Source organism: Bubalus kerabau, chromosome 7 (genome assembly GCF_029407905.1).
Source record: "Bubalus kerabau isolate K-KA32 ecotype Philippines breed swamp buffalo chromosome 7, PCC_UOA_SB_1v2, whole genome shotgun sequence".
Taxonomy (NCBI): Eukaryota; Metazoa; Chordata; class Mammalia; order Artiodactyla; family Bovidae; genus Bubalus; species Bubalus kerabau.
In genome coordinates, this window is record NC_073630.1 from 119,455,534 (window position 1) to 119,478,729 (window position 23,196).

Below are 23,196 nucleotides of genomic sequence, written 5' to 3' on the forward strand. Positions count from 1 at the left end.
TCACCCAGCACCAATGAGGGTGAGGCCCTCCTATCCCAGGAACGACTGTTTGCTTCGGTCGTGGCCTGACCAGCAAAGGCAGGGCAAGACTGTCACTTCCTTTGTTTCTAGGAGCTATGCTCCCTATGATGTAGCCAAGAGCAGGGTCTGTAAACTTTCCTGTGAAGAGTCAGACAGTAACTATATTCCACTGTGTGGGCCACGCAGCCTCTGTCACAGTTTTTTCTGTTCACTATTTATTTATTTGGCTGTGCCGGGTCTTAGCTGCAGCCCTGGGGGGTTTGGTCTTCGCAGCGGCAGGCAGGATCTGCAGGATCTTTCATTGCGGCCTGTGGGAGCTAGTTTCCCTATCAGGGATCGAACCCGCACCTCCTGCATTGGGAGCGTGGAGTCTTAGCCACTCAACTACCCAGGAAGTCCCTGTCACAGCTTCTTAACTGCAAAAGCAGCCAGAGACCACACACATGTGTATGGCTGCGTTATGACAAAACTTCATCACAGAAGCAAGAGACGGGCGGATTTGGCTCAGGCCCTGGATTTGCCAATTTGTGGTCTGGAGTCCAGCTTGCCACAAGGGCCCCTGGGCTGCCCCACGGCTCCCTGATGCCTCCCGCTATCACAGGAGGAGGACGCCTGCCCTTGCAAGGCTGGTTTGGCTCACAGCCAAACCTCTGCGTGGCAGAGCCAACATCTGTCCCCAAGACCCTTTTCCCCCGGCCTACCCAGTCTTCCCGGATCCTGGCTCTGTCTGAAATCAGCTCACAGCATACTCCTTACAGAGATTTGAGAATAGACTCGTGCCCTCACCTGTCTGTGGCAGGGTAAATGGGGAACCCCTCAAAAAAACGTGTCCACGTCCTGACTCCCAGAACCTGCAGACATGCCCTCGTTTGGAGAAAGGGTCTGTGCAGATGTGGTCAGGTTAAAGATCTCGATGGATTGTCCAAGGGGGCCCCAAATCTAAAGATGAGTGTCCTCATAAGAGACAGGAGGGGAGATACGGACACACAGAGGAGAGGCCATGAGAAGACAAGTCACAGAGCAACATGCCCATGAGTGCAGGAGCCCGAGCAGGCGGGAGAGCGCTCCCCAGAACCTTCGCGAAGCACGTGGCCCTGCCGACACCTTGAGTGTGGGTTTCCAGGCTCCAGGACGGGGAGAGAGCACATCTCTCTTGTCTTGAGCCCCTGGGTTTGCGATACTTTGTTACCGCAGCCCCAGGAAGCTGAGACATCAGGCCGGTCACTGGTCTCATTTTTCAATATGAATGTGAACGGCGGCGGGGGAGCGGACACGGCTGTGTGCCGAGCCCCACCTTCTGCCCAGTGGAAGCTGCCCGCAGTCACAGCCCAGTGACGGCGGCGGCCGGAGGAGTCACCTCCGGACCCTGCCGTGGTCTCCCACAAGCTGGGGCAGGACGCGGCTCAGGAGAGGGGCGGCAAGCGTGGGGCCGGGAGGGGCCCCGGGCCGGCAGCTGCCCTGCCCCTCCCCTCCCATTGCTCCAGCCATAAAGGGGTCCTATCTTTAAAACCCATCCTATAGAGAGTGCTGCTTAGTGAAAAGCTGTGGAAGGAACAGGCACCAGGGAAATGGGAATTCTCAGGTCTGGGACCTGAGACAATGCGGGTCTCAGAGCTGCTCTGCACCTGGGCGAGCGCCCGAGCCTCCAGGGGCAGCAGCCCACTGGCCTGGGACACACCGCATGGAGGACACAGGGGCCTGCACCAGCTGCTCAGCCCGACCGGGGCCCCCCACCGCGAGCACCCAGGGCTGCACCCCTCACACGAGGCCCCATGAGTGAGGCTGGTCCCTCAGCAAGGTCTCCCGGTCACCAGTGAGGGAGCGCCACCAGCCTTCCCACCCTGCGCCTGGGGCGCCTGCTTCATCTCCATGCCAGGCCCCGTGGGCCCAAGGACCCCGCTCACAGCAGCCAGCCTTAGCCAGGCGGCCACCGGGCCTGGAGCCGCTGGGACCCCAGGGGTGGGAGCTGAAGCCTCCCGCGGGGCCTGGAGGGCGGCCTGGAAGGGGCAGCTCGGGCAGGGGGTGGAGTGGATCGGGGTGGTCGTGCTGAAGGGAGGCAGAGAGGGGCCGCCACCAAAGTGGGAAGATGAAACGAGGTGGTCCACACACAGACACACACACACACCCGGTCACACATGCCTGCATGCTCACACACACACACCTGCTCGCTTGCACGCACACATGCACACACACACACACACACACTCTGCATGGGCACTGCGGTGGGGACCGTCTGACTGGTCAAAGCCCCACGCCTGTGACCAGAGACACCCCCACTCAGCTCATAGAGCCTCTACTTTCAAATGAGAGCTCCGCAGAGTCGAGGCACTAACACAGCCTTGGCTGGGCACGCAGAGGCCCTCAGCCACAGGCCAGCCAGCAGGGACGTCGGCCGGGAGCCAGACACCGTCCCATCACCGCCAAACCCTGGGGAGGGTCTGCCTGTGGACCACGCACACCCATCCTGGCCACCTACACCCACCTGCACTGAGCCGAGCCAGGGGCAGGGGGCAGGTTCCTGGTGTAGAAAAGGCAAAGGCCCAGCGGCCCCGCTCACTGAAAGGGCCGCTGAAAGACACCCGCTGGGGCCCCTCGGAGCCCACCCCACCTCCTTTTCCGTCCCCCCGCCTGGCAGCCTCCCCTGCAGCACTAAGTCCAGTTCACTCTGCTCATGGGAGGCCCAGGGACCTGGGGACACGGCCCAGCTTCTGTGCAGCCGAAACCCAAGAGGGGAGCTGGTCAGAACGTGGAAAAGGTGGACAAAGAAGCAAACCCTGAGGACGTGCTCTTCAGGGGCCCGGAGCGGGCACCTGATCACAGCACCTGTTCATGGGCCTCCCAGACGGGACACAGGCTCCCAAGGGGCGAAAGGCAGCAGCCCGGCAGCACACAGGGAACAGCATCGTGCCAGAGGGAACAGCCAGTGCAGAAGCCCAGAGGCCAGCATGCGGCTGGGGAAGAGCCATCTGAGATGTAGGTGGGGTCCAGCCAGGTAGGCCTGCTGAGCCAGGCTGGGGCCTCATCCCAGCTCACGGGAGCCTGAGAGCCGTCATCAAACAGGGCCCAGGCTGGCTGCGTGCGGAGAGTGGGCACAGCGCAACAGCAAAGCTGTCCCGGCCAGGGGAGCTGCTGGCTAGGCTGGGCAGAGGAAAGGGGGCCCAGGCTCTGCAGTAACCACAGTGACAGCGGGCAGGGCCTTCCCCCTGCCAGAGGCCGGCCAGCTCACGGGACCGCTTGGTGGGCAGAGGCAGGGCTGAGGGAAAGGAAAGAAGAGGATGATTCTGGATGGGGGCGGGGGGGACCTGGGGAGAGGAGGGGGCGGCAAGGCGGGGTGGGGTTTCTGTCACAGACACATGAGCCCAAGAGGCCCAAGGGACGCCAGGCGGCCTGCACGCAGGCAGCTGGACACGGCGCCTGAAGATGTAAAAATAACCACGAGAGTCATGGGCACCCGGAGGCATTTACGGCCCGGGGCTGAGCGCCTGGGAGGGCGGCTGGGAAGCCGCGGGCCTCTGGGCCTCGTGGGGGTGGGGGGCCGGCAGGGAGGACGGAACCGGCAAGGGAGACAAGGCGGACGCCCACCCACGGGGACACGGCCGGAGCAGCGCTGTGGGGCTCAGTGCTCGTCGGTCATGGTGACCTTGGGCTGTGCCTTCCGCAGAGCCGCTGGGCAACAGCCCCAGGGGCCGCCCGAGGGCTGGGGCTGGGGGCTGCTGACCAGACCTGCCTGCCGGGGCCCCAGGCCACCTGACCCACCGGCCTCCTGACACACAGGCCCAGGCCTGCTGCTGATCCTATTCAGGGGGAGAGTGCCCACCATGTGTGTGTGTGCAGGATGCCACGGGGCTTCGCAGGGCTCCAGGGGGCTTCGCGGGGCTCCAGGGGGCTTCGTGGGGCTCCAGGGGGCTTTGCGGGGCACCAGGGGGCTTTGTGGGGCTCCAGGGGGCTTCGTGGGGCTCCAGGGGGCTTCGCGGGGATCCAGGGGGCTTCGTGGGGCTCTGGATGCTTCGCGGGCTCAGCACACAGGCGGCAGCAGGAGCAGTCAGGGCCCTGGGCTCCCTGCAAACCCGCTGCCCATCCACCCTCTGCAGGGACTACCCTGCAAGCCCAGTGAGGACTCATTCTCATCATGCAATTGGTCAGAGCAGCAGCCAGACCTGACCTGGGGTGCTCCGACTCCGGGTTGGACCCAGGGGCTGCAGGAAGCCTGGCCCTCCGTGTCAAGGGTCCACGGGGACCAGAGGGCTGGTCTCCACCCTCAGCCCGTGCTTGGGGGCCAGCCCAACCCCAGGACTGAGATAGGACACCCATTCCCAGGGGACACGGCCGATCCCAGGCCAGAAGGTGGGGCCAGGGCAGGACCCTCCTGGGCGTCACCACCTGGGAGCCCTCCCGTCTTCAAACGTGCCCACCTCAGCAGGGCTGCCACTGCATGGGGTGGGACAGAGGCCGGTGGTATGGAGGCTTAGGGGGCATGTGCCCTGAGTACCCCGTTCCTGGGTTTGTCTGCAGGACCCAGGTGTTGCTGAGAGCGGCTGGGCTCCCAACCTGTGTCCCCTGGCAGGCCCCAGCCCCAGCATCACCTGTGAGGCTGAGTCAGGGTCCCTGCCCTCCAGGAACTCAGCACTAGGAGGGAGCGTAGACGGCAGGGGGAGCACTGGACCAGCCCTCCCCAGGACAGGAGAGGCGTGGACTGCCTGCTGGCCAAAGGGCAGAGCACACGGGGTTGGGGGAGGGGTCAGGAGACCACACCCACTCATCCAGGGCCAGAGCCCTTGGATCACCAGGTCTTAGCCTGCTGTCTACAAGGCCCTGCCAGCTCCAGGACTCAGGGTCCCTCCTGCCAGCTTTTCTGGGCAGAATAACGCGGCCCCGGCAGCGCACACGGGAGTCCCTGCAGCAGGGCCCTCGGAACCAGTGCCCGGGGAGCTGCCCCTGGCTCTGCACGCCTCGCCCATGGGTGGGCCGCCCTCCAGAGCTCAACCACGGGAGACCAACTCCTACCATCCTGAGCCTCGACCCAGGGAGGCGCAGAGAGAGGCTGCCCAGGGTCAGCCGGGGAGGGCCACACCACCCTCCTCTCACGGGGGCCTGGCCCGGGGAAAGGACCCGGACAGGAATTCTCGGGCCAGGACAGAGGTGGGGACCCCCGGGGGCAGTTCTCACTGAAGTTTCAGTAAAGCCCGTCCCCTCTTCCCATAGTAGCTCCCCTCCCTCTGATCACCTAAACTTTATTACGAGCGTAAGTGATCTTGGCTAAAACAAAGCACAAACAGCAGAGAAGGGACCAAGTGGAGAGGGGCCCTCTGTGCCCCCCGCCTGCCCAGAGCCTCCAACAACCACTACTGCTCCCCTTGGGCCCACCTGGCAGGGAAACGATTTCTAAAAGCAAGAGCCCTGGGGTCTTCACGAAGAGTAGGCAGGGTGGCCCCTCCTCCCGTCCCCAGGCTCCCCTCTGCTGCAGCCGGGATCTGGGGAGTCTCCGCGGTGAGACCCCCACATGCAAGGGCTTGCCCCCCCCCGGTCCACCGAGGGAGCCAGTCTTCAGGATAAGGGGGACCAGGCAGCTGCACCCCTCACAGCCAGGGCCCCAGCGAGCCGGAGAGGGGCCGGCTCATCAGCTAAGGGCCAGGGAGGAGAGACAGGGGAGTGGGGACAGATCCTCGGACCGGATGGGGGACCACAGTGGGGGTCCCAAGACTCTGAGGACCAGGACGTGGGGTGCAGGGCTCAGGACGGACAGCAACCCCAAGGGGCCACATGGACCGTCCTCCAGCCCAGTCCTCTCCCGCCCAGTCTCCGGGCAAGGTCCTGCCTGGAGTGCCTAACCCTCTTCTCTGGGGACGTCCCCTCCAGCCCCGCCGCCCTAGCGCCCTGGAGAGGCGGCTCTTCCCTCCCCTGAGGCCCGTGGCACGCTCCCCTCCCGCGAGGCTGCACGTGCGCGACCACCAATAGTCCACGCACAGACTCAAAGTCTGCGGTGGTGAGGAGCCGCTGCCAGAGGGCCCGGTGTACAGGTGTGCCTGCTGGGGCCGGCCAGGGCACAGCCCTCACCCAGCTCTCTAGGATACGGACATGACACCCACCACCAGGGGCTGCACGTCACCATCCGCCCCAGCAAGAGGGACGAGGCCCGCCCGGGGCTGTGCTCAGGCCCTAGCTCATCAGCCTCCCCGCAAGCAGCCCCCGCCCTGGGCCCCAGCGGGCCCCTGCCCCCTCCGTCAACACCGCCTGCGCCCCACCTCGGCCACCCACAGCCTGGCCGGTGCAGGGATTCCACTGTCTCCCGGCCCCTAGCCCTGCCAGGCCTCCTTGAGCTCCCCGGGACTAGGGTCTCCCAGCACCAGGCACGGGGCTGGGCCTGCGAGACCGGTGAGCTGAGTGAAGGGGGTGCGGGGCTCAGGCCCCCTTGGCGGGGATGCTGAGTTCCAGGCAGGAGGAGTGTGTCCAAGGCCAAACGTAGGCCCTTGCCCCGCAACCGTGCGGCTCCCAGAGCCGGCTCGGCCAACGGATAGAGGAGGGGAGCTCCTTGGGAACTGACAGACACCCCTAGGCATGCCGGAAGACCGACAGCCTCGCACGTGTGAGGCAGCGTGCACACACACCCCCAGCAGCCCACAAGGACCCCCGGGGACCTGGGCTGGCTCCAGGGCACCTGTCTCCGGGAACAGCTGCAGCCACCCGGCTCAGAGCCTCCGGGTCGCTGCCGCTCGCTGAGGACTGAGTCTGGAGATGCCCAGCTCCACGTGCCCTCCTCCCAGGGGGCGCGCTGGCCCTGCAGGGGTTCCCAGGACACATCCCCAGAGGAGGCCGCTTTCCCCTTTCTCTGTTCCCACCTGGGCGGTCCAGCCTCAGCTCCACCTGGGCAAGATGGGGGGGTGGTGGTGGCGCCTGGGGTCAACTTGGCCCGGACACCCCATCTGGATTTGGGGCCAGTGACACAGCTCAGTCCCCACTGGGCCGGGACTTTCTGGGATGCTCCCTGCGGCGCGATGGGGGAGGGGGCCAGAACAGGCTCCTGCCCTTTCAGCCCTCAGGTCTCCACGGCTCCCCCAACCCCCTCAGGTCCCTCTGAGGTCCTGTCAGCCCTCCTGCCAAGCGGGGTCGGCCCAGGGATCTGGGGTCTGAGATGACTTCGGGGCTCCGGGCCGAGTCGGGGCGCCAAGAGGGTCCCTGCAGGCCGAGGCCGGGGAGCTCTCCGGTTACAGCCCTCGCCCCGGGGCGCCCGCTGCCGGCTATTTCGGGCGAGCTGGCCGGCGCTCCGGGCCTGCCGGGCGCACGCAGGAGGCCGCCGGCGGCCGATCGCGCGCGCGGGGCCCCCGACCCCGCGCCGGCACCCCGCGCCCGCTCACCTGCCACCGGCGAAGGCTTGCGCAGCACCAGCCACCTAGTCTTCCACTGCGGGGACAGAGAGAGCGTGAGCCGCCGCCCGCGCCCGCCCCGCCCCGCGCCCGCCGCGGCCCCGACCTTCTTGCCGTCCCGCAGCTTGACCTGGCCCTCCACCAGCGCCGCCTCGGTCATCTTCTGTCATGGTTCCCGCGCCCCGCCGCGCCCTCCCCGCCGCCCCGCGGGCCGCCCAGCCCAGGGTCACTTTCAAAATAGCTCCGCGAGCGCCGTGCGCCGGCCGGCGGGGCGGCGGGCGGGGCGGCGCGCGCGGCGGGCGGGGCCGAGGTGCCAGCCCGTCGGTCCTGCCCCACCCGCGCCCCGCCTGGGCGATGCGCCCCCCGCGGCACCTGGGGCCACCTGAGCGCCCTGCCCTCCGGGACCGCGCGCTGCCGAAGCTCGGACCCTGGGGCTCCGACGCTGCTCACCCCAGTGGGGTGGGCGGGGGAGGGGGCCCCCGCTTCCGAAAGCAAAGGCAACGACCACCGGAAGAGGCATCCGCCCTGGGTGGGTCCCGGTTTGCAAGTGTGCCTTCCTCTAAGCTGGCTCACCCTCGCGCACCTGTCCTTCCCACCACCCCTGAGCTGTCACCGGACACCACAGACCTCTGGCCAGGACGTCGCCTCACTCCCCAACCCAGCTCTCCTGCCTGCTCCCTGTTCCCTTCCAACCCCTCAGACCACCCCTGCTCCATAGGCAGGAGGATGGGGGGGGTGTCATTCCTGTCCCCTGGCAGCAAGGACCCCAGTGTGGACTGCTGCCGGGGGTTAGTGGGGCCAGTGCCCCAAGTCAGTCTGGTCCCAGGCCTGCACGCCCTGCCACTGGCTGCTGGGGGGGAGGTCCGTCCCTCCAGGCTGCTCTGTAAAAGCCCGTGAGAGAGCCCCCATTGCAGCGGGGGAGCTCTGAGCCTCGGGTTTCCCGTCCTTCCACCCACAGCCCCTGCTCAGCTGCCCAGGTTCTTTGGGAACCCAGGTGAGTCCACATCTCAGATGTCAGCCCCCATTTCTGAGACGACCTCCAACACTCACGCCTTTAGGAGTGTCGACGAGGCCCCGGGGCCAGTGGCAAAGACAGGCCGGCACTCTGAAAAGCAAAGAGAAGCAGTGCGCCCCAGCCGGGGTCCCACCCTGAGGCGGCTGAGGATCTGGCCGGGAGGAGGGAGGAAGGCTCTGCGGTGTCCTGTTACCCTGAAATCCGCACGAGTAGGAACGCGGGTGCGTGTCGTCATCCCGTCCAGGTCTTGCCTCTCACGGAGAAGGATCTAATACTCAGAACCACAGGCACCTCCAGGACTGACCCCTGTTGGCTAAGCCGTGAGCAGGGCATGGGGTCCTGTGGGCGGGAAGACTGCTGGGCTGGGGTCCCAGCTCAGCAACCACCATGCTGGGCATAGAGAGGACCAAGTCTGTCCTCTCTGTGCACCTCTGTCCCTGTTGTCCCTGGGAATCTGAGAAGGCAGGGCCCTGGGGGGGGCAATGAGCTCAGTTCGAATGTCCTGGGAATGCGTGCCCAGGGTGTGATGCGGAGCAGGGTCACCCCAGGCCCAGGAGGCGCCTCGCTCTCCCCTCCTCCAGGGGCACCGCCTCTGCAGGGCGGCTGCCCGCTCATCCCAGGCCCCCCAGCCGCTGGCCCAGGACAGCCAGCAGCGAGCCGGGCGGCGCTGGGGGGCTGTGGCCACCAGCACATCTGCCACCCCAGGCGCCTGGCACATGCTCATCCCCACGGGGAGGGGCAGTGCCCTGCCGCATTCCGCAGCACTGGCCCCGACCCAGGCTCCTGCCACGCCCGGCAGCTGCACCTGCTCCCACATGGGCCCCAGAAAACGCGGGCTGCTGTGGGGACAGACGGCTGCCCACCGCCCCCCGCCAACGCCGGCGACTGAGAGGCAGGCCCAACTTCCAGCCTTGCTCTGGACCTGGGGCGGGGGGATCCTGGCCTCTCATTCCTAAGCTCCTGCTGTGGACCAAATGCTTGTGTCCCCACCCCACAAATTCATGTTGAAGGCCAACCCCCAAGGGGATGGTACAAAGAAGCAGGGTTTGGGGGGTGATAAGGTCGTGAGGGTGGATCCCCAGGACTGGATTAGCGTCCTCGTAAGAAGACGTGATCTTTCTCCCCACCCACCCTGAGGACACAGCCAGAGGCAGCCATCTGCACGCCCGGAAGAGGGCCCCCACCCCAGACCCCAACCAGGCTGGCACCCAGATCTCTGACTTCCGGCCTCAGCAACTGTTGAGAACTGCATCTGTTGTTTCAGCCTCGCAGTCTACAGTATTTCTGTCATAGCTGCCTAAGCAGACTCAGACAGTTCCTTCAGCCGTGGCAGCCAGAGTCGCTGGTGGCAAGTGGCAGAAGCCGACTCTGGTCACTGAAGCGGGAAGGAATCTGTGGGAAGATCGTTAGGCCTCAGGTGGAACCCAGGGCAGGCGGGGATCAGCAGGACCTGCAGGAGGCCAGGGGCACAGCCACGCTCCGGAGACCCGATGCCACCGCAGCTCTGCACCACTGCCCGGGCAGACTCCAAAGCCACGGGCCACGGCTGCTGCCTTCCAAGAAGCCCACCACCATCACGGGTCAGAGCCGGCTGATCACACGGCCGCGGGCGCTGCTGCTGGACGTCACCGCCAAGGACACTGCCACCACGGCCAGACCCTGTGGCCACAGGGCACGGTCACCCCATCAGTGGCTCTGCAGCCGCGGGACCTGCCGTCCGATGCTGCACCTGACCCTCGACAGCCCAATGAACGTTAACCGTCGCACGACTTCTCTGGCCTGTTTCCTCTTCCAGCCTGACGTTATGATGATGAGCTCCTGAAGGACAGGGCTGACCTGCTGGCTCGGACGGTCAAGAATCTGCCTGCAGTGCAGGAGGCCTGGGTCCGATCCCTGGGTCGGGAAGATCCCCCGGAGAAGGGAATGGCAACACACTCCAGTGTTCTTGCCTGGAGAATCCCAGGGACGGGGAGCCTGGCGGGCTGCAGTTCACTGGCTGGCAGAGTCAGATGCGACTGAGCACTCACCTGAATGAGAGGATGTGTGTGAGCGTCTTTCAAAATGATAGTGAGTTTTACAAACACAAGAGAATGCGGGGACCGGGGACAGGCCGCCTTGTCTTGTGTCTCCAGGTGCTCAGTGAGGCTGGAGAAAAACGTGCACCAGCTGATCGTGGCAACACTCCGCCTGACTCCACCCGAGTGACTCCCTGAGTCACCCCTCTGCAGGTCCCAGCTCCCCCCAGGGAGGTGGGGCTACATGAAGGAGTTGTGGCCAGCGGAGCATGGGTGGGAGTGATAACCACCACCTCCCAGCCCTGCAATCTCCCACACTCCTCATTCACCACGTGGTGAGACGGGGTGTTATGGACCCACCTATGTGCCCACTAATCCACCTGTTGAGGCCCTAGCCCCAAGGTGACTGTGTTTGGAGCTGGGACCGCTAAGGAGGCAAAAAAGGTCAAATGAGGTCATAAGGGTGGGGCCCTGACCCCATAGGACTGTGGCCTTTTAAGTAGAGGGAGAAGCTCTCTCTCTCTCTTTCTGCCTGTGTCTCAGCACGTGCACGGGGCAAGGCCGTGTGAGGACACAGCAGGAAGGCCTGGAGGAGAGTCTCCCCGGAAACCACCTCACTGGATCTTGAATTCACCCCCAGAACCAGGAGAAAATCAATGTCTACTGCGTGACTCCCCCACCGGTGGCCTTCTGTTACAGCAGTCCCAGCAGACGGGTACAGAGAGCACGTGAGATTAAAAAGCGCCACAGTGTCTCTGGCCTGCACGCCCCTTGACACGCGACCTCCTTCCACTGAGAGCTGGAGTGTGTCTGTCTACCCCGGCTTTGACGAGTGAGATGCAACGGGAACATTCACACCCACTGTTTCTTTGGAGCCCGGCCTCCACCACGTGACTGGGCCCGAGGTAGCCTGCCAGATGACAAAAGATGTGTGTCCCGGTCACCCTGCCACCCCAGCCAAAAGCCAGTCGGCCCCCAAGGGCAGAACCGTCTAAGACCCACCGATGACCCACATACAGCCCGGGCCACGAGAACCACCCCGTGAGCAAAGCCAGGGACCAACAGGCCCAGCATCGTGAGCCAAGCACAAGGCTGCCTGTGTGTCACGAGTTTGGGTGTCATTTGTGGCACTCTCAAGAGCCCCTTGGACTGCAAGGAGGTCCACCCAGTCCATCCTAAAGGAGATCAGCCCTGGGTGCTCATTGGAAGGACTGATGCTGAAGCTGAAACTCCAGTACCTTGGACACCTCATGCAAAGAGCTGACTCATTTGAAAAGACCCTGATGCTGAGAAGATTGAGGGCAGGAGGAGAAGGGGACGACAGAGGATGAGATGGTTGGATGGCATCACAGACTCAGTGTACATGAGTTTGAGTAAACTCCAGGAGTTGATGGACAGGGAGAACTGGCAAGCTTCAGTCTATGGGGTCGCAAAGAGTCGGACACGACTGAGCGACTGAACTGAACTGAGCTGTGACGCCGGAACAGTCTGACACAGAGTGTCTGTGGCAGACTCCAAGCCTTGTGCAACACTGGAAGCTCTGCAGAGACGGAGCCTGGACCCTGAGTTGCCACGGCCACGGGCACCAGCAAGCGTCCAAGCTGAGCAGGGGTTGGCACACAGCAGACACGACGAGACAGAGAGAGGCCCCCCTGCGCGTCCTGAGTGAGACCACAGCACATCAGAGACAAACACTCAAGCGCCGAGCATCACAGGGGAAAATGATGTCAGAAGAACCAGAATTCACAATTCGATTTTTTTTTTTGCTTGTATGATCTTACTTTCACAACCAGGGATGGAACCTGTGCCCCCTGCATCAGAAACACAGAGTCCTAACAGCCGGACCGCCAGGGACATCCCCACGATTCCATTTAAAGCAGATTTCTCAACAGTAGGAACAGAAGCCAGTGGAATACCTTCCAAGTGCTGACAGGAAATAGCTAACAATACATGTGAGATGAAACGCCGAGAGAACAGCACGAACGATGCTCTGTCAATAAATGTGGACATGTAGACAGATAAATTCACCAAAGTGTAGCTTCCTAAACTAGCTCAAGAAGAAACAGAATTCTCCACAAGTCCCAAACTATTAAAAAAAATGACTCAGTAGTTAAACATCATCCTGTAAATAAGACACCGGGGGCTTCCCTGGCGGCTGAGTTTAAAGGCTCCACTGCCAACGCAAGAGACACGGGTTCCACCCCTGATCTAGGAAGATCCCACACGTCACACAGCAACGGAGCCCGGGAACCACGACTACTGAGCCTGTGCTCTAGAGCCCAGGGACCACAACTAGAGAAGAGCCCACGAAGCAACAAAAACCCAGCAGAGCCAATACAGAAAGAAGAAACAAAACACTGGGCCAGGGAATCTTACAGGAGATGCCACCAAAATCTGAGTGAACAGATGACTGGCTTTCTACAGCCCTCCGGTGGACCGAGAAAGAAGGGGCAGCATCTCTTAAACTCGCTCTATGAGGTCTGAGGGTAGCCCTGCAGACAGTCACTCAAACAGTATAAGAAAGGAAAATTACAGGCCACTCTCACTCAGAAACATAAATGCAAAACCCTAAACAAAATAAAAGCAAATTCTGAAAAAGCCGCTAAAAAGTCAGCGTGTTGGCCAGGGTTCCAGCTGCTGACATGTTAGGACAATTCAGAGAGGGTCTGTATACAAAGGTGTGGTCTTAGAGGGAACCACCAGCAGCGGTGACTGTACGTGTGTGTGTGTGTGAGTTGCTCGGTTGTGTCCGACTCTTTGCTATCCCATGGACTATAGCCTGCCAGGCTCCTCTGTCCATGGGATTCTCCAGGCAGGAATACTGGAGTGGGTTGCCATTCCTTTCTCCAGGGGATTTTCCTGACACAGGGATTGAACCCGCGTCTCTTGCATCGCAGGCAGATTCCTTCCCGACTGAGCCACCAGGGAAGCCCACCGTGACTATGTAGCCCTGGGTTGTTAGAGAGACGTGCAACTGCCTCGAGACCTGGGGGTGGGGGCCCCTGAAGCACGAAGGGGCGGGATGTACACCTTGGGAGGAGTGTGGCCTTCGGGAAGGGACCCAGGTGCGCCCTTTGCTGGACACAGAACAAAGCTCCACAGCTGCTGCTGCTGCTGAGTCGCTTCAGTCGTGTCCCACTCTGTGCAGCTCCACAGACAGCAGCCCACCAGGCTCCCCCATCTCTGGGATCCTTCAGGCAAGAACACCAGAGTGAGTTGCCATTTCCTTCTCCAAAAAGCACCCCAGACTGGGGCTTTAACCAACAGAAATTGTCTCACCGTCCTGGAGGCCTGAAGTCCAAGATGAGGATGTCGGCAGGGCTGGGTTCTTCCTGCCATCGTGAGGACCTGCTCGGGCCTCCGGCCTCGCCTGTGGATGGCCATCGCCCCCTTGCGTCTCTTCACATCACCTTCCCCCCATGTGTGTCTCTGTGAGCACAATTTCCCTTCTTACGGGAACACAGTCATATTGGATCAGGGCCCACTGCAACGATCTCATCTTAACATGACCCCTTCTCTGAAGACCCTCTTTCCAAATCAGGTCACATTCTGCGGTCCTGGGGGTTCAGACTCCAGTCTATGAACTTGGGGAGGACACAATCCAACCTGTAACACTGAGGTCACCCCAGAAGAGGAAGCCAAGGAAATCAGCACCCCAATCCCATGCTACCCTCTCCCCTGCTGGGCTCCCCTCACCCAAGGGCACAGGAGCCCACTGATGCAGCCCATCGGGATCAGCAGACGGGGCACAGTGCAAGGTGGGGAGGAAGTCCAGAGCAGCCCACAGAAGGTAGCTGGCTCCCTCCCTGACTCAGCACAGCTTGCTCCAGGAATACAAGGTTGGCTGACATCGGACCATCTGTAGACCCATGTCACCTCTTTAACAGATCCTCACTCCACACCCACAGGGAACAAGGTCGGGGAGAGCTCACACCAGGCAAAGGTTTGGGGGCACTGAACCCACAGTGTTCCTGGAGGCTGAGAACGGGCGGTCAGAGGCCCCAGGTCCACCAGTGGGAGCTGCTGTGTCTTCCGGGGGCCAGGGGGCCGGCACCGGCCTCTGCCACCCCGGCTGTGGCCCGCATGAGTCGCAGTCCACTGACGGCTCTGAGCCCCACCCACGTGCTGGGCCAGCAGGCACCCACTGTGGTCCTCTCTCTTCCTCTGGCTTTGCCAGGGGGCCGGGCGCCTACCTGGTGATCCTGTCCTGACAACTCTGTTCCCTGCCCTCCCAGCCTCCCCAGCAGCTGGGTGTGGCCACGAGACCCTATTCGGGCAGACAGAGCGAAACACAAAATCCGCTGGAGAAGGGGTTCCAGGGGAAACCCATCCTCTCCTGATAAAGGGGCTGTGGCTGACCACTGTCTGACTTCCTGCTACGGGAGGGAAGCAAAGCTCTCCAGCCCCATCGGTCAGGTCTGAACACAGTCCTGACTGAGACGGGGCCGAGAGGCAAGGGGTCTGTGCCTACCTGTGTGCGTGACGACGGGGAGGGACTGGAAAGGACCTGACCACCAGGCCTCCCAGGACGTCAAAAGACTGAGTGGAGGGGGAGGGGCGGCACGGGACAGAACTTTCTAGGCAGCGGTGGGAGCAGGGTGAGCAAGGGGCCTGGTTGGTTCATGAACACAGGGAGGCTGGGGTGGCCGGAGCAGTTTGGGGGTCAGGGTAGGGCAGAGGAGGGTCTGAGAGCAGTCTGGCTGGGAAGAAGTTCCCACCTGCATCTCTTGACCCGAGTCTCCAGGCCGTGGGGCCAGACCCCTCCTGGTGGGGTCACAGACTCCCTTCTCCACTGAGGAAGGGCAGCTGGGGTGCTGGCTCGGGGGGCCCCCAAGCCCCGAGGGCACGTCATCCACAAAGCTGGGTCGGGGGGTCATGGCCTGGGAGGTAAGGCAGGGCTGGGGGGCTTGGGCAGAGGGGTCGGCAGTGTGGGCAGGGTCTTGGAAACATCTTTATTGGCAGCAAGGAGGGAACACCAGGACACAAGGCCCCGGGGCAGAGGGGGCTCAGGAGGGACTCGCGGGCCGCTTGTGGGGGCGAATCCGGTCGTTGATCCAGTCCACGTAGTTGGCCACGCGGGTGTAGACGCCAGGCTTGTTGAGCCGCCCGCAGCCATCGCCCCAGCTGATGATGCCGTACAGGTAGGCCACGCCATTCTTCTCGCAGGCCAGTGGCCCGCCGGAGTCCCCCTGTGCAGAGCGGCCCGTTAGGGCCTGAGACCCGCCTGGAAACCGCCCACCACCCTTCACGCAGCCTCCCGCACACCGACCCTGAAAGTGCCTCCACAGGGGTCCGGAGCTGCCCTGGGATGCAGATTCTCAAGGTGGACTCCAGCAGCCTGGGGTGGGGACGCACGACACAGGCACCCCAAGCAAGGGAGCGGTCCTGCTCACTCTCCCCCAGCCCCAGAGCTGGCGAGGCCTCCGGCTCCCAGGCCGCCGTTCCGCAGGCCCTGCCCTGCCTCCCTCTCACCTCCACAGCTAGCAGTGCCCTCCTCAGTCTGGCTCTCCACCCACCCACCAGCTGGCACCCTGCTGGAAACGCCTCTTCACCTCCTGGCAAACTCCTATTCACCCCTCAGGACAGGTGCAACTGCCCCCTCCTCCGTGAAGCCATCCTTGACCTTCCACAAGGCGTGTGCTGGACCACGTGGTCCAGGGGCAAGCCCCCGCACTCTTTGCCACTTCTCAGATGGGTAACCCAGGAAAAGCATGCAGACCCCTCTAGGCGTGTCTCCCCACCTATGAACTGGGGAGTAAACCAGTTTCTCCATCTCAGCCCTGAGGCACAGCCCCCCTGAGCAGGCCTTGATAACCGGGCTATTGGGATCGGCAGACCAATTGAGCCCACTCGGGAGAAGGCAGGGTGAAATGGGCTTTGGCCTTTGGTGTCACGTGGACAGTCCTGCCCTCAGTTTGATGTGCCCAGGCTTTGGGATCTGGCAGGGACAAGAATCCACCCTGGGGGTGGCCACCGACTGGGAGGTGGGCCTCTGGCCCCACCTCCTGGCTGGCCCCGCCGGTCTGACCGCTTTCAGCTCCAAGCTCTGGGGCGGTGGGCTGTCCAGGCTAACCTGGCAGGCATCCGACCTGCAGTCGAAGTAGCCGGCACACAGCATGTTCGGGCTGATGTCGGCCCCATACACCTCAGGGCTTCTGCACTTGTGGTCCGCGACCAAGGGCACCAGCGCCTCCCGCAGCGAGGGGGAGTAGCCGCTCACGTCTGCGGGCCGACACGGGGGAGGGGTTGCTCAGGCTGGGTCGGGCCACCGCTCCTGGGGGCACGACCCTGGCCCCCTGCCCGCACTCACTCTCATCCTGGTGGCCCCAGCCTGCTATCTGGCACTTGTGTCCCGGGGGGAAGGAGCTGCCAGGCTCGGGCAGACAGATGGGCTGGACAAACTGGGAGCGGACGGCGCAGCGCTCCCCTTTCTTCTCCAGCCGGATCAGGACTGGGCAGGAGAGAGGTCGGAGGTCAGCCTGCCACGCGGGGGCCCGTGACAGCCAAAGGTGGCCACGGAGTCACATGGGGTGCAGCCCACTGGGCCGTGGGGACTGTGTCCTGGTAGGCCCCGGAGGGAACTGCAGGTAACCTTCCCCCTCCTCCTCACCTTCTCCCTCCCTCCGCCCTCCCCCAGCCCCCATCTCTCCCATCCCTCCCATCCCTCCCGGGAGAGGCTGAGGACTCCCCCAGGCCTGCCTGGCGCCCGCTCCCAGCACACAGCCTCAGGCAGAGCCTCACCGAGGTCGTGGTCACTGGGGTTGAACACCGAGTACAACGGGTACGGGATGTACTTCTCGATGCCAAACGTCTGCGTCACGTCCGTCGTGCGGTTGAAGAAGTGCTGGCCCAAGACCACGGAGACGCTTTCCCTGGGGGGGCTGTGCAGTGGGGGCTGGTGGCAGCATGACCCTGGGCCCCTGAGGTCGGCTCGCCCCTCCTCCGACACTGTGCAGTGCCCCCGCCCCCAAACCCTGGGAGAGACCTGAGCAGGGGTGCAGCGGGCTGCGGTGTGGTGGGGCGTGGCAGGCTACGGCCACACCCACAGTCCTGGCAGCACCACCTCTAAGAAAGCCAAGGCCCGCATGAGCCGGGGGCCTCTCATGTGTCCAGGTGGGCTCGGTGCTGAATGGGGCCCAAGCTGGTGCAGGTCCAGGTTGGGGCACGGTTCTGCCCGGTGCCCCTGGCCTGGAAGCAGGCCTTCCTATGAGGTCACCCAGGGGTCCAGGAGCCTGAGCACTCCTCTCACCTGCTGACCCCCATCACACCTGCCCATGAACGCCCTGTTCCAGCCACCTGCTTGGCCCGGGCCTGGGACCACTGCTCTGGGGCCCCACCTTCAAAGGGTGGGTACCTTCACCCAGCTGGGCCCCTCCTGTGATATGAGGAGAGGATGCCGGCTCCCCTCCTCCAGCCTGTTAACCACCCCCACCCCACCGCGTACAGGGGAGGCTCCAGGCGGCGTTTCACAGGTCCAGCAGGGAAGGAGGCGGCCCAGGCCACAAGCACTCGGCACAGGGCTGGTGCCCACTTCCCCCACCCCCGCGGTGCAGTCCTTAGGGTGACTGGGGGGCGTTGCTCATTTCGGACTCTCATGCAGCCAGACCCCAGCCTGCCCCAAGCCCCTGACCCCTGGGATGACACTGGACCCCTCCCCCCCGGAGAGAGCCTCTTCCCCTCAAGGCAGAGAATTTAGGAGAGGTGGATGGGCAGGCCTTTCCCAGCTCTGAGCTCGCTGCCCCTACCCCTTGGGTGTGGTCGTGGGCCTCACACCCCTGACCCCGACCCCGGATGCCAGCCCCGGCCGTCCTTGCCCACCCGGAGGAGCCGAGCGGGCAGGACCTCAGGCTCCCGGGGCCCCTACATGGGGCCACCTGCTCCTTCTGGGCAGAGGCGGGGCCGGGGCGGGGCCTCAGGGCAGGCCCCGCCCACCACCCTGCCGCGCAGGCGTGCCACCTCGCCACACCCCGCCACGCCCACCGCCCTGCCGCGCAGGCGCGCCACCCCGCCCCGCCCCGCCGCGCCCCAAGCTCCAGACTAGGGAGCTCCCGGGAGAAAGGACCCGCCACAGAGACTGGGGACTGCGCCCCGGGGCAGGAGCGCAGCGGCTCTCGCAGTCTCCGGGCCCAGCACCGGGCTGAGCGCGGAGCCCCACCTGAGTCAGAGGGGCGACGGGGAGCGGAGGGACCGAAGGACGGGGCTTACACGGGTAAGGTGGGGACGCGCGGGTGATGCTTAGGAGCTGCGGGCGTGTGCGCGGATGGCTGGAGGTGGAGCCGGGACGCCGCGTGTAGGGCCGGGCGGGCGGGCGGAGAGGCGGATGGTTGAAGGGGGGACACCGGGATGGATCGTGGACACTGGGGCCCAGGGCCGCTCACCTGTTGGAGAAGCAGTGGGCGGCAGACACCACCCAGCAGGTGTGGACGAGGCTCCCCGCACAGAAGTTGTTCCCGATGTAGATGGCGGCCAGCCAGGGATGGGAGCCGGGCAGCGAGGAGGAGCCGCCGATAATGCGGGGCCGCAGAAAGGTCCTCTTCTTGTGCCTCTTGCCGCAGGTCTGGCGTCCAGCTGGTCCAGCGGCTGCGGGCTCAGGCAGGGTCAGCAGGGCCTCGGTGGGCGGGGGCTGAATCCTGGCAAGGGATTCTGGGGACACAGATCACTGGATCACGCCGCAGGTCCTGGCTGTGTCCAGGATTCTCTAGGCCCCCAGTGGTTCACCTGCCTCCAGCCCCAGCCTAGGCAGCTCCTCTGAAAGAGGAGCCCAGCTCACACCCAGCTCTGCCCTTGGGTGGGGGGTGGTGGCGCAGGGCACAGGACTTAACTCTGAGCCTGTTTTCCTCATCTGCAGGATGAGGAGAACTGTGCCTGATCACAGGCTTTGCAGAAGCCAGGGTGGCCCAGCAGGCCTGGCAGGGGTTCCTGTCCCTTCCAGCAGCCTGGGACCCCAGAGCCAACCCGGGATGGGTCAGAGAGCCCTGCAGCAACGGGGCCAGAGGGCAGGCTGGCCTCTTGGAGCCGCCTACCCACCAGGGGCTGACCCCAGGGACACCCAGCTGTATCTGTGTCCGTGGGGACCGTCCGGGCACAGTGCAGAATGCCTGGGCCCCCTGACCTCTGGTGCCGACCCACTGCGTGGCTTTGGTCCAGCCCTGTTGTGGTGAGCCTCAGTCTCCCCATCTCTCAGATGGGCCCGTGGTCCTCCGGGGAGAGGCGGCTGCACGTGGGGGTGTAGTGGGGAGACCCCAGTGGGGTGGGGCCAGCCCGGTGCCCACCCTGCTCCTCCCGAGACCACCTCCAGCTGTGCGCACCGCAGGCCGCTAGGCGGCAGTACTCCCAGGAGAGGGCGCTGTCCTTCACCACGTAGCACCAGGGCCTCTCGTCCTTGTCTGGGTTCCTGGTGGACAGGGACAAGCTGGTGGGCGGGGGTCACGGCCCCTCAGAAGCAAGGGGGGAGATGGGGACGCCTGCTGGGGGGGTGGGGGGTTCCTGACCCCCCCAGAAGCCTCTGCTCCTGCAGGTGGTTCTGAGCCCCGGCCCCAGCCTGCACTCCCTGAGCAGCCTCCCGAGCAGAGGGGTCAGGGCCGTGGGGACAGTGCTGACCGGCAGTAGGCGTGAGGGCCCAGGCCCAGGAGGGCCGCGGCACCCACGGAGTCCACGTGCAGCTCCTGGTAGAGCAGGTCGGAGTTCCAGGCCAGGCAGCTGAGGCCCGAGGCCGCCGTGCTGGCCACGCCTCGGTACTCGGTGCCAGTCCCCACGAAGCAGCGCTGGGCGGGCACTGTGGGCGGTGGGAGTGCGGTGAGCCTGGGCCGCGGGACATGGGGCGCACAGCGCTCTGAGGCTGGGCGACTCACCGATGTTGCAGAGCCGCCCAGCGTAGTCTGGGGGGCAGGCGCAGACGGTGGTCCCGGTGGCCACGATCAGGTGGCAGGAGCCCCCGTTCAGGCAGGGGCTGCTCAGACAAGCTGCGGGGGAGCACTTGGGAGCTAGGCCTTGGCCCCAAGCCGGAGGCGAGGGTGGGGTGTCTAGGCCTGGTTCCCGCCCCGGTGCCCCTCTCTGCTGGCCCTGGGAAATCCCTTCCCAGAGCGCAGGCTCAGTGACGTGGCCCGCCCCGCCAGGCCGCGCCCTCGAGTACCTGTGTGGCGGGTCCCCTCGCAGCGGATCTGGCCCCCCGCGCACTCGCACTGTTCCACGCGGCCCTGGTGTACGCGGGCCCAGCGATCACCCGGCTCCAGGTACTCGTAGCGGCTCTCGTCAAAGCACTTCTCTGGGGTGGGGGGGCAGGGGGCACAGTGAGGCACTGTTCCTGCCTGTGGCCGGCGCCCCGCCGCCCCGCCGCCCCGCTTACCTGTACCACAGTCCTGGCCGGTGAAGGCCGCAGGGCAGGTGCAGTGGTGTGACTCGGGGTCCTGCGTGCTGGAGCACGAGCCCCCGTGGAGGCAGGGGCCAGAGGCACAGGGGTCCCGAGGGGCTGGGCACACGCGCGAGGGAGGGGGGGGCGTCTGAGAGCCCCACAGGCTTCGGGCCCCCGACCCACACCGTGACGCCCCTTGCTTGCCAAGGGCCTGCCGCCTTCAAGATGCCCCTTCTAAGGCTCCTCGGGGCGTGTGTGCCCTGCAGGCCTCCACCCTCCCCACCCCACCCCTGCCCAGCTCTCAGAACCTGGGCAGAGGCCTCTGGCTCTGCATCCGACACCCTGAGAGCTGGACCCCGACAGGCAGCACACTGCCCCTGGAGCGCCCTGGCCCCCTGAGCAGGTCTCCAGCCTCGTTCCCTGCACGGGGACCTCTCTGGCCCTGCTGGGCCCAGCCTGACCAGCAGGGGGTGGTGTGACCCCAGCAATAGCCAGAGCAGCTCTGTGGACCCCAGAGAGGGTGGGACCCTGCCTTGTGGGTGGGCGGGTGTTCCCCACTCCCCACTCCTCCAGCCCCCAGGCCTGCAGTGGGATGAGCACAGGACAGGACCCCCCACCCCAGTTCAGCTCTGACTCCCCCCAAGAGATCACCCCCACCCCCAGCTCCAGACCCCTGGGCACCCACCTGGGCCCCCCCGGGGAGCGGGGTCCTGCACACAGTAGCCCCAGGCCCTGTCCCGGTCGTAGTTGTGAGTCGTGGCACACCTGGGGGTGAGGCGTGCGCTGATGGGGGAGGGCGCCCAGAGACCGGCTCGTCCCGACCCCGACTCAGGCTGGCTGGCTGGCCGCTCTGGAGCGCTCTCCTGCTCAGGCCCTCGTTCATTCACTCCACCTGCTGCATGCCGGGCTCAGGCCGGAGTTGGGAGGGCAGAGGGTGGGAGGGCCTCCAGGGTGGACTCGGGGGCGCGGGGACCGGGACCCACCACTTCCTGTGGGCGCCTCCCTCTGTGGTGCAGGAGTGCAGCATGCGGCCGCCGTAGCGGAATGGGAAGCTGCAGGGCTGCCCGGCCTCGGTGAGCACTGCTTGGGGGAAACGGGGGTCAAGGGCTCCCGCGCCGGGTGCCTCCTGACCCCCATCACCCACCCCACTCCACCCCCCGGGGCTGCGGTGGTGCCCCCAGACCCCCGTCTGGGGGTCACCCGCCTCCTCCTCCAAGAAGCCCTCCTAACGCACCTGTGCCCCCAGGGCTGTTGGAGGGGGCTCCCCTGGGCAGGGGGGTGAGCCCTCCACCAGGGGGCCCCTCTGTCTGGGGTGCTCCCACGGCTGCAGTGCTGGGGGTCACTGAGGTTACAGGGGTCACAGGAGTCACCGTGCCATTGTGTCCTGGGGGCTCCCTTTGGCTCTGGGAAGGGCCGAGAGGGCTGTGATGGGGGGTGTGGGGTGGGCCCCTCACACAAGGACCTGCCTCCATTTGCACGTCGCGTCCTCAGGCCTTGGAGTGGGGACCAGGGGACACTGGTCTCAGCTGAACACTGTCCCCTCCCCGCCCACCCAGTCCAAGGAGCTGGGACACCAGCGTCACTGCCATCCAGGCTTGAATCCTGGGGGTGGGGTCGGACGAGAGCAGCTGTGTGGCTTTCAGAGCCCCCCCATAACCTCAGACACGTGGACCCAACAGGCCCAGAGGGCAGGGACCAGCCCCTGCGCCCCCAGACAGGGGACCAGCAAGTTGGAGCCCTCGGCCTCCTGTCCCCCAGGCCCGCCCAACATGCCCACCTCGGCCCCGAAGGTCCACTTTCCCCATGGTGGGCCCCTCACCCTGTCCACACCTTGCCCTGGCCTCACCCCAGGACCCGGAGTGGGCCCAGGGAGCCTGTGGTCACAGAGCTGCGGGATCAGCACTCACCCTGGCAGACTGGGGCTGCACCCCGCGAAGCAGCAGCAGCAGCAGAAGCAGCAGCAGGGCCAGCCCAGGTGGGGGGCAGGGGCTGGCGACCCGAGCCCAGCACCCCATGGCTCCTCCTGGGCTGGCGTGAGGAGCGGCGGGACGCGGGAGCAGGGTGAGGGTCAAGGCTGCCGGCAAATGATTAACCCTGGCTGCCTCCCGTGCTGGGAGGTCCGCATGTCCGCCATATCTGCCGCCCAGCTCACCCTGCCTGGGCCAGCGGTCCCCTCTCGCCTCCGCCATGCTCTTCCTGGACCTGACCGCGTCCTGCAGGCACCGCATAGACGCCTCCTCCAGGAAGTCTTCCAGGATGACGTGGAAGGAAGGGGCCTGGAACCCCCAGTCCCAGCTTCCGGTCCCCACCCAGCCAGAGGGCTGGCCACTGTGTACTTATGAGCTGTACTAACCAGAGCAGCTGTACGTGCTGGGCTTTGGCACAGCCCCATGGCCGGCAGGAGGCCCGGCGCAGAGGAGCATGTGCGCACTG

The 23,196-nt window shown here is 65.0% G+C and overlaps 2 protein-coding genes across 7 annotated transcripts in view; both read right to left on the reverse strand.

The window, feature by feature from the left end:
- The window catches only part of DOK7 (docking protein 7), a 41,665-nt gene extending 32,835 nt beyond the window's left edge, over positions 1–8,830 (reverse strand). Inside the window, exons 1-2 of one of the 6 annotated variants that reach the window (XM_055589227.1) lie at positions 8,591–8,830; positions 7,374–7,419 (exon numbers count right to left, since the gene is read on the reverse strand). In XM_055589227.1, the coding sequence (XP_055445202.1) occupies positions 7,374–7,419; positions 8,591–8,632 (88 nt within the window). In that variant the 5' untranslated portion in view covers positions 8,633–8,830. The other 5 variants (XM_055589230.1, XM_055589229.1, XM_055589228.1 and 2 more) reach the window with 5 other exon arrangements.
- A 6,563-nt stretch (positions 8,831–15,393) lies between these two features.
- On the reverse strand, positions 15,394–22,936 carry HGFAC (HGF activator). Its single transcript, XM_055589234.1, has 14 exons — positions 22,671–22,936; positions 21,998–22,166; positions 21,747–21,843; positions 21,449–21,528; positions 20,758–20,880; positions 20,545–20,676; positions 20,264–20,374; positions 20,013–20,187; positions 19,721–19,806; positions 18,791–19,055; positions 17,154–17,293; positions 16,723–16,863; positions 16,486–16,634; positions 15,394–15,601 (listed from the first exon to the last, which is right to left on the reverse strand). Exons 1-14 carry the CDS (start codon positions 22,776–22,778, stop codon positions 15,419–15,421), a joined length of 1,959 nt encoding a protein of 652 aa, XP_055445209.1. The 5' UTR covers positions 22,779–22,936; the 3' UTR covers positions 15,394–15,418.
- Positions 22,937–23,196: the final 260 nt, after the last annotated feature.

What these genes read in the sequence shown, in the direction of transcription:
- HGFAC (XM_055589234.1), bottom strand. Translation starts at nt 22,778, where the DNA reads ATGGGGTGCTGGGCTCGGGTCGCCAGCCCCTGCCCCCCACCTGGGCTG. An exon ending in CAACAGCCCTGGGGGCACAG is followed by an intron (nt 21,844 to 21,997) that starts GTGCGTTAGGAG and finishes TCCCCCAAGCAG; the next exon opens with TGCTCACCGAGGCCGGGCAG. An exon ending in CTGCCGCCTAGCGGCCTGCG is followed by an intron (nt 19,056 to 19,720) that starts GTGCGCACAGCT and finishes CTGTGTCCCCAG; the next exon opens with AATCCCTTGCCAGGATTCAG.